This window comes from Pyxicephalus adspersus, chromosome 5 (genome assembly GCF_032062135.1).
Source record: "Pyxicephalus adspersus chromosome 5, UCB_Pads_2.0, whole genome shotgun sequence".
In the NCBI taxonomy this organism is placed as follows: Eukaryota; Metazoa; Chordata; class Amphibia; order Anura; family Pyxicephalidae; genus Pyxicephalus; species Pyxicephalus adspersus.
This window is the reverse complement of record NC_092862.1, coordinates 11,610,088-11,628,257: the sequence shown is the minus strand read 5'-3', so window position 1 is coordinate 11,628,257 and position 18,170 is coordinate 11,610,088. Positions and strand designations below refer to the sequence as shown.

The 18,170-nt window shown below is 37.1% G+C and overlaps 1 protein-coding gene across 1 annotated transcript in view; it reads left to right on the top strand.

The window, feature by feature from the left end:
• Positions 1-16,412, top strand: part of NSMCE2 (NSE2 (MMS21) homolog, SMC5-SMC6 complex SUMO ligase) — a gene marked incomplete at its 5' end in the record, with an annotated part of 121,376 nt that extends 104,964 nt beyond the window's left edge. Inside the window, 3 exon segments of the mRNA XM_072410654.1 lie at positions 5,493-5,590; positions 13,496-13,602; positions 15,557-16,412. Coding sequence (XP_072266755.1) covers positions 5,493-5,590; positions 13,496-13,602; positions 15,557-15,665 — 314 coding nt within the window.
• Between the last annotated feature and the right edge of the window lie 1,758 nt (positions 16,413-18,170).

Below are 18,170 nucleotides of genomic sequence, written 5' to 3'. Positions count from 1 at the left end.
GAGTTGTAAACCTTTGCAACTGGATACACAAAACACATCGGTCAGAGTTGTGTTTTAAGGTCAGATTGAAAAGAAGCCGCTAAGCTGGAAGTTTCAAGCAACAAGTTTGATTCAGTATGTGTGCATGTGGTCAGGAGGTCAGAGTGATTGTCTAAGTGTTATCCACAGTGTTTTGGTCATCGGCCAATAGAAAGGGTAGACCTGGTCTGATCATAGATTGACTATACACTGTAGGCCTGATTTAATAAAGCTCTCCAAGGCTGGAGAGGATACACTTTCATCAGTGAACCTGGGTGATACAGCAAACCAGTAATGAATCTGATCCAGGATTGAAAATGCTAACAAAAAGAAAATTACTTAGGAAAGCCATTCCAGATTTACTGGATCACCCAGCTTCACTGATAAGTGTATGCTCTCCAGCCTTAGGAGATTTAATAAATCAGACCCTGTATGTCCCAATCTTTCCAGTAATGTTGTTTAACTTGTAGGTTATCAAATAACCAAATGAAATCATGTGGGTATTGTGTGATGACATATTTTATTGTTTCCATTCAGTATCTGAAGATAATGATCAGGTGAGAAGTGTGAAGTCCTAAATATTTAGGGCAGAAGACTAAAGCTACGTACACACGGCAGATTTTTATCACCCGATAATCGGCATCGGCCAATTATCGGGCGAAAATCTGCCGTGTGTACAGTCGCGTTCATGCATCTTGCACTCCCTTGTCGTTGGAAAGGATCGTGAAAGATCCTTTCCAACGACAAAAATTGCAAGTGTGTACGCAGCTTAAGGTCTCCATATGTAAATATTAGATCTATTATGCAACATCTCAGCATTGTTGCATTTATGGTACTGTAATTCAGTAAGATGACTCAGATCTTAAATATATTTAAGGTTGTTGTTACAATTCTCCTAATAAAGTTAATATAAAAAGTCCTATAAAGTATATCAAACAATCGGCAAGGTTATCTAACATTTCCCCTCCCCTCCTACGCTGCCCTAATCTAGTTATCCATCTATAGACAACTTGCTAGTGTATATACCTAACATATAGTGTCAGTCTGGGGTGTTTTTGTGATCGTATGTGGTTAGCAAATGGCAGTGTTGTATATAAATCAATATGCGTTTGTCGGTTATTGTATAAAAGAACACTAACAATAATAATAGAGTATGAGATATGTAAAAAATATTGGCAAATTCCAAACCACAACACGCACCAAAACTACCCACTAACCTTCCCTGCACATAGACCCACCCCCCATAATACCCTAATACTCATCCTCTGCACATACAACTTGAAAGTTGGTTGATTTTCTCACATGAATTCTCGTACACAGGCCAGATTCTCGTCTGATATCAGCCCTGAGGTGGTTATTGTATGAGAATCATCTGACGTGTACATAGTCTTAGACTTTCCTGCAAATTGATAGTCTAAAAAGGTACCAGTGTGTACATGTTCAGAGTCCTTACTAGTTGCTAGTACACAGTGTATCTTTTAAAAGCAAAGAAAATTTTTGAATTTTGGGTTGGTTAGCATGAATGACTATGGCATGAGTCTAGGAACAATTAGAGCAATATGCCTAGGGTATCTGTGGTAATAAATGTGAAATGCAGCTCTGGCTGCAGATAACTCTGCACCCAAAAAGTGAAGTGAGAATGCTTGTGAATTTGGCCCCTAAAGCTCAGTGGAGTACTCGTTCTTGTAGTGCCCTTCTGCAATTAGCAGACCTTGCACCATTGTGCACTTAGGCATCCCGTGTCTGAGTAACATGATAATTTTTTGACCAGTTTACAAGAATTGACATTGAAGTGTTGCTGGAATGTAGCACAGCAGAGAGTTTAAAACAAATTACACAGCTCAGAATGACAGAGCAGAGAGTGTTGCTTAACTCTTCCCGGAGAGAAGTTTTAAATTATCTGCTGAACGACTTTTAGGAAACTGGGAAAGGTTTCTTTGTCACTGACCTTTCTGCTTATTTTAAAAAAAATGTCAGTTAAATGTAAACCTGTGTAACGCAGAAATATAATGCATATTAAACACATGGCATGTTACAGATCTTTTAGTTTTTACATGGTGCTGTCATTGTCAGTCTCTTTCAATCTGCAGCTTTTCTTAATCTGGTGACCTTGCCATATTAGTTATCCTTGTACACACCCCTGGTATAGAATAAAAGGGGCTGAATCGTACTGAGCTGGTTTGTTCCACCTATCAGCAAGCCAGTCCAGATGAATTTATGTGATGCTGAAGTGGATTCATGGAGATCTTGCCATTTCCACTTTTATTACACTGTAATAACTAGTACACACATGTTAATGCATTCTATGCAATGCTCACCCACACTTCCGGACACATTGATTGTAGCTGCTGCTTAAAGTGTAACTTAACCTGCGATTACTTGCCTATCCATAATCCATTGTAGGGCGCCACCATCTTTCTTCTTTTTTGCTCATTCATTCCCGACACACAAAGAAGGCCAGGTTTCCCTTGCAACCAGCGTTGAGCACATGCACAGGTGGCATCTGGGCAGCAATCAGGCAGATGAGTTCAGTTTTTGCAGAAAGGACATTATTTGTCCCTTTCTGCAATAACCACCTAACTAATGGGACTTTCATTCCACTTTAATAGGCTTGTCAAATTATTAAAAGATATGTCACATTCTTGTGTAAGTTTATGATGTGTTACTGTTGTTAAGAATCTCCCATACAGTAAGACTGTACTCAGTTGAAGCCAGGCTAAGCCAAGGGGTAAAACAGGAGGTGGTCACCTTGGGAGCTTCAGTAGGAGAAGCAGGACCTGCAACCTATGTTGGTGAATTAGTTCAGATTCAACTACTTGTCTTGGGTTTTATACATTAGCAAATAGAGCTGGTAAAAGTATGGTGCCACATCCAATATTACCAAGACATTCAAAAGATACAAACAAGGGTTGCTATGGATTTTTAAGACAACTTTTATCAATGGATATTCACAAACATATTCATAAACCTTAATATATATAACTTTTAAAACATACAATTATCAACATCATTGGACATACATGACATACATTACAGTCTCATGTATCTTTCCATCTTTCAACATGTTTCGCAAAATATGCTTCTTCAGGACAAAAATGACGGGACCAGTAAGTCCTAGGTGCGGTCTTAAACCTTCTCATCCCAAGGTGAAAAATGCACCTTTTGCCCAAGAATTCTCCTGTATATTAAGGACTCTGGGAGAGAGCGGAACAGATGGCACTGGAGACTTCTTGTTAGAGATTCAAAACTTTATAGATCTAGCCATAAAGTCAACATTAATGTCACACCTTCATTGCCGCCTGGTATGAACACAAAAATATAGGATACCAGTACCCTATAACATACCCAGTACTTCCAAGTATGGAGGCCCATGTGATACTAGAAGTTGGTGATTGCCTTAACTCACATTGGGGGAGGAATTGCTGACTAAAGCAACTCAAAGCTTACAAAGGATTTTACTTCTCCTTTAAAAATGTCTGAACACAGTAGCGGAAGCAGCAAAAAGCAAAAAATATAATGTACAGCCAATGAAGGGGGAATTATTCTATTAAACAAACATGTTTTTGTATTGCATGGGCAAGTACAGGTTTACATGTGATTGAAATGCAGATTTCTATTTTTTAATTACATTGGTCCTGATTTATTAAAGCTCTCCAAGGCTGGAGAGAATACATTTTATCAGTGAAGCTGGTAATCCAGCAAACCTGGAATGGATCTGGTACAGGATTCAAAACATTTGCTAGCAAACTGCAAATTACTTTGAAGAAATCCATTCCAGGTTTGCTGGATCACCCAGCATTACTGATGAAAGTGTATCCTCCCCAGCCTTGGAGAGCTTTATTATATCAGACTCATTGATTTTAGTGCATAGTACATCAATGACCTAAAGTTGATGAACTTGCTAATACATAGAAAAGGTAGGAGATACACACCAACATGCAGTCGTAACTTCCAATTTTACTTAAAGGTCATATTTTTAAGAAAGATTTTTTGTTACTGATTCAGATCTGCTACAAAGGCCGAGAAGCACATGGGTCCTTTTTATTTTCTACATGTGCCAAGCCATCCACAGCATTTCATAAACATTTTACCTTTTATGTGTCATTAGTTTGCTGCTTGAAAATTAGTCATCCTTCCGTCATGTGCATTAAAGTCATCAGCAAATTATCCCAAAGTGAAGGGGCTCCTTCTGCCTCGATAATGACTTTTGATGCAGGGAATAAAAGATGATTTTTCTTGTAGTCTTGCTAGACCAGAATCTAGGACAACACTGATCCTTCAGATTTACAATTTCTAATGTTTTCTTTTTTATGTTACTTCTCTTCCAGACATTTGTAGCTGGGTTCAATAAAATAACTGTATGGAGAAATTTAGAGAGAAAACCTTTGTGTCTCCATCAATCTTTTCCACTGATGATTATTCTTAAAAATATTCACACAAAAATCAAAACTGGCACACACTGAGGTTATACTATTAGGTGTTTTTAGGGAGATATTGATTTATTAAAGCTCTCCATGGCTGGAGACGATAGGCTAGAAAGAACCTGGATGATCCAGCAAGCCTGGATCCAAGACCGAAAACGCCAACAAATAGCACATTATTTTTAGAAAATCGATTCCAGGTTTGCTGAATGACCTAGGTTCTTCTATGATAGCCCTTCTTTTCTATTAATAAATCAGACCCAATTGTGCTTAGTTTAACCTGAGAATCCACTTTTGTTGACGCGGCAAAAATAGCAGTCGATTAGATGGTCTCGTGGTTCTCTCCACATCATCGGAATTGCAAATGGCATTGCTGCTTTATGATGATTTAGCCAGTCACGCACAATTGGTACAGATGACATGTAGAGCCCAAGATTTATCCTGGTCAGCAAGAGGACAGCCCAAATATAATTAAATAATCTTTTTAAGTTCTGTGGTAATTTGGTGACATTGTGCTTTCGTTGTGAATGAACCACACATGTAACATAAACTGTCTGGATCATTAAGGCATCAGTGCAGTCTCTAACCTTAAAAAAAGAAAACTGTTGTTAAATGTTGTAATATGTTAAGGCTATTTATAAGATATTTTACGCAATATATATTTAGCTGCATCACAAAAACTAAACATGCTAGAGAAAGAAAGCTAAGGAAAGAAACAAATCCCAGATATAAAATCCTATGGACATAGTTGATCCAGAGGAATGCAAAAAAAAAACCCAGGTACAAATTGCTTAAACTTTTTTTTTTTTTTTTTTTTCCAAAAGAGCTAGGCTTTTTTTTGGCAATGTTGTTTTAAACATAATTTTCCTTTCTATGTTCACACTTTAACTTTTTGTTTAATTATTTTGAGCAGGGAAAAAAGTAAAAATGTAACACATATTAGCTTTCTGTGTAGCATTGGTGTTATGTTGTATACAGTTACTGCTGCAGTTCTTATTATTAGCTCTGCAAATATTATCAACCTTCTTATAAATGTTTTTCTTTATTTTCTAGTGGGGATGCCTTCAGAAGAGCCAGATGTAGATTTGGATGAGGATGAAGACATAGCGGTCACTCAGAGCATTGATAATTTCATTTGTGCCATCACACAGGTATGTTCTGCTCATTTAAACAGTTTTAAACAAATGTTTCATTTTAGAATAATCATGGCTGTCCAGTAATACATACACCGGCAGCAAATCTGTGTTTAAATAATTTAAAAAATGAACTGGGCTGAGCCTGTATCAGTGGATTCTGCTGACTCTCTGATGGTTTTCATTCACAGATTCATGCTGAAATCAGTAAAAAAATCAAATACCTTAGCTGTCTCTTTGCTCTGACCCCACTATAGACTCTGGAACTGGAGTATCACATGAAAACAAATGTGATTTATTTAGAGGTAATCAATTCTACAAACAGACCACAGAAGACACAATATTTTACTAGACAGATCCCATACATTGTATGGGAAAACATTTGCTGATTTCCTTGGGAAGTTAAAGGCTGATCCCTTTGAATTTTGACAATTACTGATTACCTTCTAACTGAAGAATCACAAATCTCATAGTGTTGCATGACTGCAGGTCTACTTAATTATCTTAAATAATAAAGCTGATTTTTAGTTATGAGTTAGTTCTATAAAGCTAGTTTTAGGTTCTTAGGCAGGTAGCATGGGATCATTTGACGACATGGAGTCTTCACCAGGACACCCCACACATGGAGTGATGAACCAGTAACCGTGTGGGCAATCGGACTCTTTGCTGCAAGGTGTCACCAGGTCCCATACCGAGGAATAGGGACAGAGGGGCTTTAGTGTGAAGTCAGACAGTGCCCAGCAGAGGAGAGAGGGAGACCATGGTGAGGAGTCAGAGCTGGAAAAAAGTAAGTTTGGAAATAGCAGGGACCAAACCTTAACAGCTCAGCAGGGAAGAACTATCACAGAACGATTTGGAGGAGGAGTGTTGCAGGAACCGACGGTTAATATGGCAGTTAGCTTACATTTAAACTTATTTATGTTTAAGAGGAATACAATATGTCCCTGGTTGGGACGTATTTTGGACCTCTACAGAATAGATCTCACAATTCGAATCCCTAGAAACTAGAAAGTGACATTTCACCCACTGGCATCCATTGCAATGTTGATAAAAATGGTTTGCAGTAGGATATATTGTACATTTGATTGCTTTGCATACAAAAGGTTGTCATTGACTGATAATTGTCATGTGTAGGCAGTATTAAAGCTTATGTTAAGGCAAAGTAAAAATAGATATGCAATCCATTTCTGCAATATTTGCTCATTTCCCTATTATTTACCCCCTAAAAAGCCCCTGCTAGTATAGAAAACTTCCTGATGATCTGCTAAAAATTCACTGATGTGTTGTCAGCCATTCGCAATGTCATTCAACCATTCCCACTTTCTGATCTTCTACAACAAAAAGAATAATCATTCTTTATTACATGATGATAATTAGGAGGCTTCTTTAGGATTACATGGGAAGTGTGTGCACAGGACCAAGACTTCTTGACTTTCTGAAAAAAAATTTTCTCCTGCCTGCAAAGGATTGGTGATGTTATCTCAGCTAAGAAAGATTCACCGGACCGGAGCAAGGATTGGTTTTTAATGAAAACTAGTAAAGCTTTTTGCACATAACTATACCATTGCTGTATACTATTTATTATCAGAAATATATTCATTATTATATTATTTGTATACCTTTTTTTACTGAGATGTCCACTATGGGATGTTTTATCAAAATGCCATTTGTATTCACCTACAGTTTAATTTCTTTTATTCATTCTTCTGCTCTGACGTTTTCTGAATTGCTAGATTTACAGCAGAACTATGAGATGACTTCTGTATCTCTCATAGGTATCTTGCTGTTTTTGCCATTCTGTGTTTTTCCAGGAAATGTTGCCGCAAAGAGGAGGACTTACTTTATTATAGCCAAAAAGATGCAATCTCTGGCCAATCACTGAGCCGTGAAGGGAAATAAGACACGGATGTGTTTACGTTGTTTTTTTTTATCTCCTGAGTGAGCTTTATAGGAGGAATAAAAAATTTTTCCTGGAAGATTTTTCGTTGTATAGTAACTATATGCCTTGTATCTAGATGTACTTATAGAAATTATGGTAAAGTAGTGAATATCCAGGATAAAAGGGGCAACCATAGACAGATTCGAAGATGGTGGAAATACAGCCATGGGACATCTACAGATTTACAGCACATTAAATGGATAGGATCTCCATGTCACAAAGGGACAGACATGACAAATAATTAAAAATATCAGGATTTAGGTGTAGCAAACAATTCCTTAGCATGCACTAGTTAAAAAGAAATAAAAGCATAGCTCTCATGATGCAGTGGGAGAATTTTCTAGTCTTTGTGCTTTTGATCAGCATGATCTATGTCTGGAGTGTCCAACACCAGTCCTTGAGAGCCACGAACAGACCAGGATTTTCATAGAAACAGAATACGTTTTTCACACCTTGTAAACCCTTTCTGGTTCAATAAAATAACTGTATGGAGAAATTTAGAGAGAAAACCTTTGTGTCTCCATCAATCTTTTCCACTGATGATTATTCTTAAAAATATTCACACAAAAATCAAAACTGGCACACACTGAGGTTATACTATTAGGTGTTTCTAGGGAGATATTGACCGTGATTTAAAAAAGCTCTCCATGACTGGAGAAGATAGACTAGAAAGAACCTGGATGGTCCAGCAAACCTTGATCCAAGACTTTAAACACTTGCCAACAAATAGCACATTATTTTTAGAAAATCGATTCCAGGTTTGCACACACTGAGGTTATACTATTAGGTGTTTCTAGGGAGATATTGATTTATTAAAGCTCTCCATGACTGCAGAAGATAGACTAGAAAGAACCTGGATGATCCAGCAAACCTGGATCCAAAACTGAAAACAATTGCCAACAAATAGCACATTATTTTTAGAAAATTGATTCCAGGTTTGCTGGATAACCTAGGTTCTTCCATGATAGTCCATCTTTTCCTATTAATAAATCGGACCCAATGGGCTTGATTTATTAAAACTTTCAAAGACTGGAAAAGATACAATTTCATCAGTGAATCTATTTTCTGGTTTGAAAACATTTGCTAACAAATAGCAAATGACTTTCAAGAAATACATTACAGGTTTGCAGGATGAAAGTGTATCTTCTCCCGCTTTGGAGAGCTTTAATAAATCAAGCCCAATATGTCTAACTACATTATTGCCTGAGACGTTAGACCAGCTTTGGTTCTGTCGTATTCTGAAGTAGGTTGACCACACATAGATCCCCTATTTCTCTTGTACTGTATATCAGGGGCAAAATGGAAACATTTTAGTTTTCTGTCCCACAGAAATTGATGTTTTTTTTAGAATGTTGTTGGGTTTGTGCATTGTGGGTGATGGGAATGAATAAACTCCTGCAAACCTGCATTGGCGTTACAGCATCTGGCCTGGCTAATCAAGATGGCTGATGACACAAGTCAACAAAAAATTAGTTTTGATAATCAACAGAAACCACAGCAAACTTTTTTTTTACTATGGCCAAGTAGTCAGAATCAGATTATTTAGGATTGTAACTGGCTGCAACTCCAGCGCATTTCTTATCACCTTCTACAAAAGTCTTGCGGTACCGGAACTGGCAATGAATCATCATGGGGCCTAATTGCAGAATAGAGACTGGGATATACAATTTTGTGCTTAGTTTAACCTGAGAATCCACTTTTGTTGACGCGGCAAAAATAGCAGTCGATTAGATGGTCTTGTGGTTCTGTCCACACCATCGGGATTGCAAACGGCATTGCTGCTTTACAATGATTTAGCCAGTCACGCACAATTGGTACAGATGACATGTAGAGCCCAAGATTTATCCTGGTCAGCAAAAGGACAGCCCAAATATAATTTGTCTATCTTTTTAAGTTCTGTGGTAATTTGGCAACGTTGTGCTTTCGTTGTGAATGAACCACACATGTAACAGAAACTGTCTAGATAATTAAGGCATCTCTAACCTTAAAAATAGAAAACTGTTGTTAAATGTGATATGTTATGGCTATTTATAATGAATTTTACACAATATATAATTAGCTGCATCACAAAAACTAAATGTCCTGGAGAAAAACTGAACACAGATTTGAAATCTGCATCAAAATATATAAAATTATATCTGATGAAAATGACATGTTGAGCTGTGTTTAGAATGTGGAAGGATGATGAAGATGGTTACACTTGCGCAGGAAAGGGACAAGTAAGTATTTACTGGATTAAGTTAACAACACATAGTAACACACATAGTAAGTCAGGTTGAAAAAAGACATCAAGTCCATCAAGTTCAACTACTAAGGAAATAAACAAATCCCAGGTATAAAACCCTATGGACATAGTTGATCCAGAGGAATGCAAAAAAAAAAGAACCTGGTACATATTGCTTAAACTTTTTTTTTTTATTCGAGACGAGCTAGGCTTTTTTTCTGGCAATGTTGTTTTAAACATAATTTTCCTTTCTATGTTCACTTTTTGTAAACTTTTTGTTTAACTATTTTGACCAGTGAAAAAAGTAAAAATGTAGTAACACATATATTAGCACTGTGTGTAGCATCGGTGTTATGTTGTATATAGTTACTGGTGCAGTTCTTATTATTAGCTCTGCAAATATTATCAACCTTCCTCTAAATGTTTTTCTTTATCTTCTAGTGGGGATGCCTTCAGAAGAGCCAGATGTAGATTTGGATGAGGATGAAGACATAGCAGTCACTCAGAGCATTGATAATTTCATTTGTGCCATCACACAGGTATGTTCTGCTAATTTAAACAGTTTTAAACAAATGCTTCATTTTAGAATAATCATGGCTGTCCAGTATTTCATACAGCGGCAGCAAATTTGTGTTTAAATATTTAAAAAATGAACTGGGCTGAGCCTGTATCAGTGGATTCTGCTGACTCTCTGATGGTTTTCATTCACAGATTCATGCTAGAATCAGTAAAAAATCAAATACCTCTGACCCCACTATAGACTCTGGGACTGGAATATCACATGAAAACAGATGTGATTTAATTAGAGGTAATAAATTCTACAAACAGACCACATAAGACAGACACAATATTTTATTAGATAAGCTAGTTTTAGGTTCTTCTCAGGCAGGTAGCATGGGATCATTTGACGGCATGGAGTCTAAGGGACACCTGGTCTTCACTAGGGCACCCCACACATGGAGTGATAGATCAGTAACCTTGTAGGCTATCGGACTCTTTGCTGCAAGGTGTCACCGGGTTGCATCCATCCCTACCTGAGGGATAGGGACAGAGGAGCTTACTATACATTTTTGCCATTCTGAAGCCATTATGAAGGTGGATCCCTTCCCATTTTAACTTATTTATTTTATGTTTAAGAGGAATATAATATGTCCCTGTTTGGGATGTATTTTGGACCTCTACAGAATAGATTTCACAATTCGAATCCCTAGAAACTAGAAAGTGACATTTCAACCACTGGCATCCATTGCAATGTTGATAAAAATGGTTTGCAGTAGGATATATTGTACATTTGATTGTTTTGCATACAAAAGGTTGTCATTGACTGATGATTGTCATGTGTAGGCAGTATTAAAGCTTATGTTAAGGCAAAGTAAAAATAGATATGCATTCCATTTCTGCAATATTTGCTCATTTCCCTATTATTTATCCCCTAAAAAGCCCCTGCTAGTATAGAAAACTTCCTGATGATCTGCTAAAATTTCACTCAATTGTTGTCAGCCATTCGCAATGGTATTCAACCATTCCCACTTTCCGATCCTCTACAACCAAAAGAATAATCATTCTTTATTACATGATGATAATTAGGAGGCTTTAGGATAACACATGAAGTGTATGCACAGGACCAAGACTTCCTTGACTTTCTGAAATGTTTTTTCCTGCCTGCAAATGTTTGATGATGTTATCTCAGCTAAAACAAATTCACCGGACCGGAGCAAGGATGGGTTTTTAACCACCTAGCCGGTATGCCCGTACGAAGGTCGGGCAAAAAAAAATTGCTGGATGGTTAACCCCGTAATTTTGTCACAGCCTTACCTCCATGGTCCTGCTGTGCACATCCAGCGGGACCATGGAGGTAAGGATTCCAGCGTCGTTTTCCTATTCCAGCGAATTTAAAAAAAAAATTTCATGAAAAACAGTGGATCACTTTTGGTACAGAAATCTAGACCTCAGTGTAACGCTCAGGTGGTTAATGAGAACTAGTAAAGCTTTCTGCACACAACCACACCATTGCTGTATAATATTTAATATCAGAAATATATTCATATTATTTGTATACCTTTTTTACTGAGAAGTCCACTATGGGATGTTTTATCAAAGTGCCATTTGTATTCACCTACAGTTTAATTTCTTTTATTCATCCTTCTGCTCTGACATTTTCTGAATTGCTAGATTTACAGCAGAACTATGAGATGACTGCTGTATCTCTCATAGGTATCTTGCTGTTTTCGCCATTCTGTGTTTTTCCAGGAAATGTTGCCGCAAAGAGGAGACTTACTTTATTATAGCCAAAAAGATGCAATCTCTGGCCAATCACTGAGCCGTGAAGGGAAATAAGACACAGATGTGTTTACGTTTTTTTTTTTTTATCTCCTGAGTGAGCTTTATAGGAGGGATAAAATACCTTCCTGGAAGATTTTTCGTTGTATAGTAACTATATGCCTTGTATATAGATGTATTTATAGAAATTATGGTAAAGTAGTGAATATCCAGGATAAAAGGGGCAACCATAGTCAGATTCGAAGATGGTGGAAATACAGCCATGGGACATCTACAGATTTACAGCACATTAAATGGATAGGATCTCTATGTCACAAAGGGACAGACATGACAAATATTTAAAAATATCAGGATTTAGGTGTAGCAAACAATTCTTTAGCATGCACTAGTTAAAAAGAAATAAAAGCATAGCTCTCAGTGGGAGAATTTTCTAGTCTTTGTGCTTTTGATCAGCATGATCTATGTCTGGAGTGTCCAACACCAGTCCTTGAGAGCCACGAACAGACCAGGAGTTTGAATACTGGTGGGTTAATTAGCTTTTCCCCAGAAAACTTGCCTTTAACTATGTTTGGTACATTGGACTATGGTAGGAATGTTAGGATAGACCCCTCGCATTCCTACCATTCACAGGGCAGGTACACACCCATCCTGTGTGACTCTTTCAAATTGGCACCACAGCACTGGCTCTTAAAGGATCAACGTCTGCAGATTTGACGGTGGGTGGCAATGAGTGGTACTGTACTGCTCACTGCCACCCCATAGGTTCTTTATAGGACTGCTGTGGGTAGAAGCTACTTGTAGTGTCTCCCCCAAGGCAACAGCATTAGTTAGCAGTAACTGCACCAAAACCTCATTGCCATCCTTAACATACCTTTAGTGATATTTCTAAAGACTCTGTACAGCCTTTTACATTTTGTGTTTTGGGGTTTATACATTAAAGATGAACCTTCCTCTCATTTTTTTGTAGGGAAGGGCTTGTCAGTAAGGAAGAAAATGGCGAAAAACATTTTGTCAGTTTGTGTGCTGTCAGTAGTAGGGGAAGGAAATTCCTCCAATAGGGCCAACTATTCTGAGGAAATATCACTGCAATAAAAATTTTGTTCACTTTGGAGTTATTTCCTCTCATTTACTGTTGTATCTTTAGGACAAGAAGTGAAGGGAAATCTCCACAGTGGGGTGCAGACATGAAAATAAAACTTATGGGAGTCTCAAGTTTTCCCTAGTCTCAACAAAACAAACAAAAGTTTAGCAGCACATTCATTATATGTTTGGGGTGTGATTACCTTTCTGCATCAGTTTAATCATTTGATGTAATCTGTGTAACACTTTCTGACTTAAGCTCAGTCATCAATGTTCCATGGGTATTGCTGTCTACAAATTAATTTTATTTTTTACAATAACACGAATAGTTACTTTAAGAAATTGTCGACGGCTGCTGCTGTTAGTTTAACCGTTAGCTTTTATGGTCCTATCATAACAGGTGGAGATGGTGAATCCGGTGAAAAATAAAGTATGCGGCCATAGTTATGAGAAGGAGGCGATAGAAAAAATGATTCAGGATAGACACAAGAAGATGAAACTGGCCAGGTGAGTTCCCAAAATTGTTTTGTTCTCATTGAAATCCAGAAGTAAACACATATTGAAACTTGAATCATTTTGTGCTTCCTTGTTGATGTAAACTGTTGGAGACATTTCCCTTTTTTCTCTACGGAAGGGTTTTTTTGCTATCAGTGTCCTATTTGGGAGACTTTTGTTCAATGTCATGTTGGCATAGGAAGTGAATAAGAATTTTCCTAGTGTGGGAAATCCTCTCTGAAACTGTAGTCACAGAAACGTATATTCCCATTGGATGACTCCCCATCATACCTGAGCTGGACACACATAGCAATTTATAGCAAAGTGGTCAGACTTTCAGTTTTATAATATAAAATGGCCTCAAGATGATGGGATCAGATTATCCAGATTTAACTTGGAAAAAAATCTAACCATTTTTGACTTAATTACCACAATTTTTGCCTTTTCAGTTAAATTTAAATTCCATTCAGTATTAAAGCTTTCAGTCGCCCGGTTTTGACAAAATTAACCCAATTTGGGGCTAGGAGAGTCAATCAATGAATTAAAGAAGGCAGAGAATGCTTGGGTTTTGATGGCAAATGTAACTTATATTTTATATATCAAATGAATATACAAACAATATTCAAAAATGTAAGCACATTACATTTAATATAGGTAGTACCTCCCTATTTGGATTATCATGGGAATGGTGTCATCTATTCAAAGGAAACCTAAATTATTTCCTTGAAGAGAAGCGTCTCAAGCCCGACGCATTTCGTTGATAGGCTTCCTCAAGGAATATATTGAGAGTGTTACGGAATTTTGGTTAAAGAATGGTTTCCAAATGAAGAGAGAAATTTTCTCCAAGGATTGTAAAAGTCTAATGTTAACAATGTTTTCTGGATTCCATAGTGTTAGATCCAGGCAGCAATGTAGGCGTGCTGATATTGTGAATATCAGACTTTTACAATCCTTGGAGAAAATTTCTTAAAATTATTATCATTATTATCTGTATTTTTATCTTCATCCCTATTTTTACTATTACTTATCATATTCCAATATGTTCTGTTTGTAATGATAGCAGTAACTGTCTCAAGCTCCCCTGAGGAAGCCAGTTAGATGAAACACATCTGAGACCAAGAGACTTATGAAAAGTTTGCTAACTGTATCAAACATAATACTTCAGCAGGACTTTTCTCACGAGGCCTGCCCGTGTTACAGTGGGCCAAGGGATTTTCTTCAATTGTTTTTGTAACACTTGGTGGAACAAACCATTGTTTAAAAACTTGTAACTAATATTCTTTGTTTAATTCATTATGCAAAAAAACCTCTGTCTACTGTCTATCATTACTTAATTAAATAGGATTTCAAAAGGGCTGGCATAACCATCTTTTGGATCATAAATAGGAAGGAAGATTAACTTGTATCTTTTTCTCTATCTCAATTTTTTCTATCTTTCTTCCTGAAAATATTACCGCCATATTTAACAAACACATTTAAATGCTTTTTACACAATAGGTAGCTCATTGTTTTAGCAGTGTAGTGATCACTAGGAATGTTATTGGTGTAATTGAATTGAATCTCTTGATAAACAGGGTCTCAGTGTTGTTCATTGTACAAGTTCCCCCAATTTTGTTGTCTGTAATTATATTCTGCTCCTATGCTATATATCTTCTGCTTCTGCTCATTTTTAAATTGTTTAATGTTACTCCAAATAGCTGTATAGAACTTCTTCACTCATTAGAGACCTTTTATGATAATTACTGATAAGGGATGACCGTCTATCATATTCTGTGATATCTTTTACCTATTCCTTGATGTTTTTCTGATCTTCTTACATAACAAGTTCTGCTGATTTCATCTTTTATTGTCGCTGTACTTTTTCTTCTTTTCTTGAGATCAGTACAATTACTCTAATCCAAAGCTCCTGTCTTGTAACACCCGTTTCTGATGTACTGTTTGTTATCTGTCTTTTCTTTCTCCCCAGGTGTCCGAGAATTGGCTGCGAATACCACGACGTGCAAATACCTGACCTGGTTCCAGACACAGCTCTAAAAAGAGCTATCGAGGTTCATAATAAAAAGCCAAGCCGTTGATGAGTTTGGAAATTGCTACAGTCCTCCTGAAGCTTTCATAAAAGATGAAAGGAAATAGATAGCGGTATACAATGACCATTTGCAGCTGTGGGGCAGCATATACACATAATTTAAAAAGTACAAAAACCTGGTACAGTTTTCATTTGCAGGACTACTTTTATCAGCCAGGAAGGGCTTGATTAATAGCATGCCATTTAGAATGGGGGGTGCACCAATTTTTCAGCTAAGTATTACTGGTATCATCAAGGGTCCTACACTTTTAGTTATCAACAGGACATGTTTTCCTGTTGGAAAATTTTCTCCTTACCACCAGTGTTATCTAAACTCAAACATTTTGGACTTCACATCACTCTGTGCCAGAGACAGTTGTCACCAAGACCAGCAGTGTGTTGGAATTTCTACAGCTGAACACAGACATCAAAGGCTTGTAGCACTCCTCTCTATCCACAAATAAAGAATTTTGGCTGTACATACAGTTTAGGAAAACTGAAAGCAGTGAGGCATAATGCCAGATTTATTTGATGTTAGGATTACATACTGTACATGTTAAGCATTAGATACTAAGCAGGAACTGTAAGTCCCAGAACCCTATCACTTCACCCTGAATACAGGCTGGTTGTAGCTCTATTTTATTTTTTATTTAAACAGAAAGGTTTAAAATTTGAGTTCTAAAGAATTGTAATATGCTGATATCTTTCAGCATTCTTCAGAAAGTGTCTCTGTTAATAAAAAAAAATGATGTTGCAATGTTGCTGTTCAGTGTTTTTTCTATTCTTTAATGGGAAATAAGTAACTACCATAGGATATTACGAATAATGTTTGAGTATGCATCCTTGTAATGATGCTTGCACAAAATCACATAAAAGCCTCTTATCTCAGGCCAGCCTGTATTGGGGGAGAAATACCATGCTGGTAATTTAGTCAAAAGGACAACACATGCAGACACGGGGCTTGTGCCATGGCTTTATTCTCATTATCAAGGGATCACCCATTTTGCAATGCTTGTTTTACCACAATGATAGTATTCAGTATTCTCTACAGATTTTTTTAAGCTTGGTGGGAAGAAGCTGTAGGCAGATGGTGGCCCCTGTATTGTGACCTAACTTTTCAATAACCACTCAAAAACAGCCGGGTGGGGAGAAAAACTGTTCTTTATTGCCAGTAGTATGCATTTGTAATATATACTGTAGATGGGACCATTGTGGGCATATCTACATTCACCTGCCACTTTTTTATGTACACCTTACTACTACCAGCTTTAACCCTCTTTTGCCTTCAGAACTGCTGTCATTCTTCAAGGAATAGATTCAAGGTTCTGGAAACATTCCTCCATGATTTTGATCTGTATTGATATGATAGCATGATGCAGTTGCTGCCCTATGATGGCAGTCTACCATTCCGTCGCATATCAAAGGTGCTCTGTTTGATTGAGATCTGATCCATTTGAACACAGTGAACTCATTGTCATTTTCTAGAAACCAGCGGAGATGATCTGAGCTTTGTGAAATGATATGTTATCCTGCTGGAAGTAGTCTTTAGAAGATGGATGTCACAAAGGAATGTACAGTACATGGTCAGCAACAATTGCAAGGCATTCTTTGACATTTAAATGATAATTAGTTGTTACTAAAGCGTCCAAAGTGTGCCAAGAAAATATCACCTACACCATTACACCACCACCAATGACCTAAAACAGATATTGCATAAGAATTGAGACTCATCGAACCTGTTGTGGATTGGAATCCATTAGAACAATATTCCAATTTTCTTTCTTCAATGTTGGAGCACATTTGTAACTGTGGCCTCCGATGCCTGTTTTTAGCGGACGAGTACCACCCAGTGTAGTCTCTTGCTTCTGTAGCCCATCTGCTTCAGGGTTCGATCTATTGTACCTTCAGAGTACTTTTGTGACCCAGTCTGGTCATTCTCTGCCATCAAGACATTTTGTCCAGTTTGAATTTCAGCAGGTGGTCTTGACTGTCTACATGCCTAAATTCTTTGAGTAGCTGCCTTGTGATTGGTTGATTTGCGATAACAAGCAGTTGAACAGATGTACCTAATATAATGGCCAGCGAATGTATATTAAAATCTAATCTAGAAGATGTTCTTTACCCATACATCACAATAAAAGGTAAAACTTTTATAAAAAAAAGGTGTTGGACACTGGAGAAAATCATATCAACATAACAGAATACTCAGTACATAGGTGCAAAACACCCTCACCCTAAGTTATATAAACCTAAAAACATGGTATGAGAGGCACTTTACCTAGTGGTTTTAGAGGTCCTAGGTTGAGGGTGTTTGCACGTATTGACTGATGTGTAAAGTAACCTGTTATTTATAATGATGACATGATCTTCCCCTATCCATAGCTACTTAAGAGACCTTATTTATATTCATAAATTTCCTTTTAATAAATATATATATATATATATATATATATATATATATATATATAGTATTTGAAGGCAATTGCAATTTATATACAAAAAAATCCATGCCAAG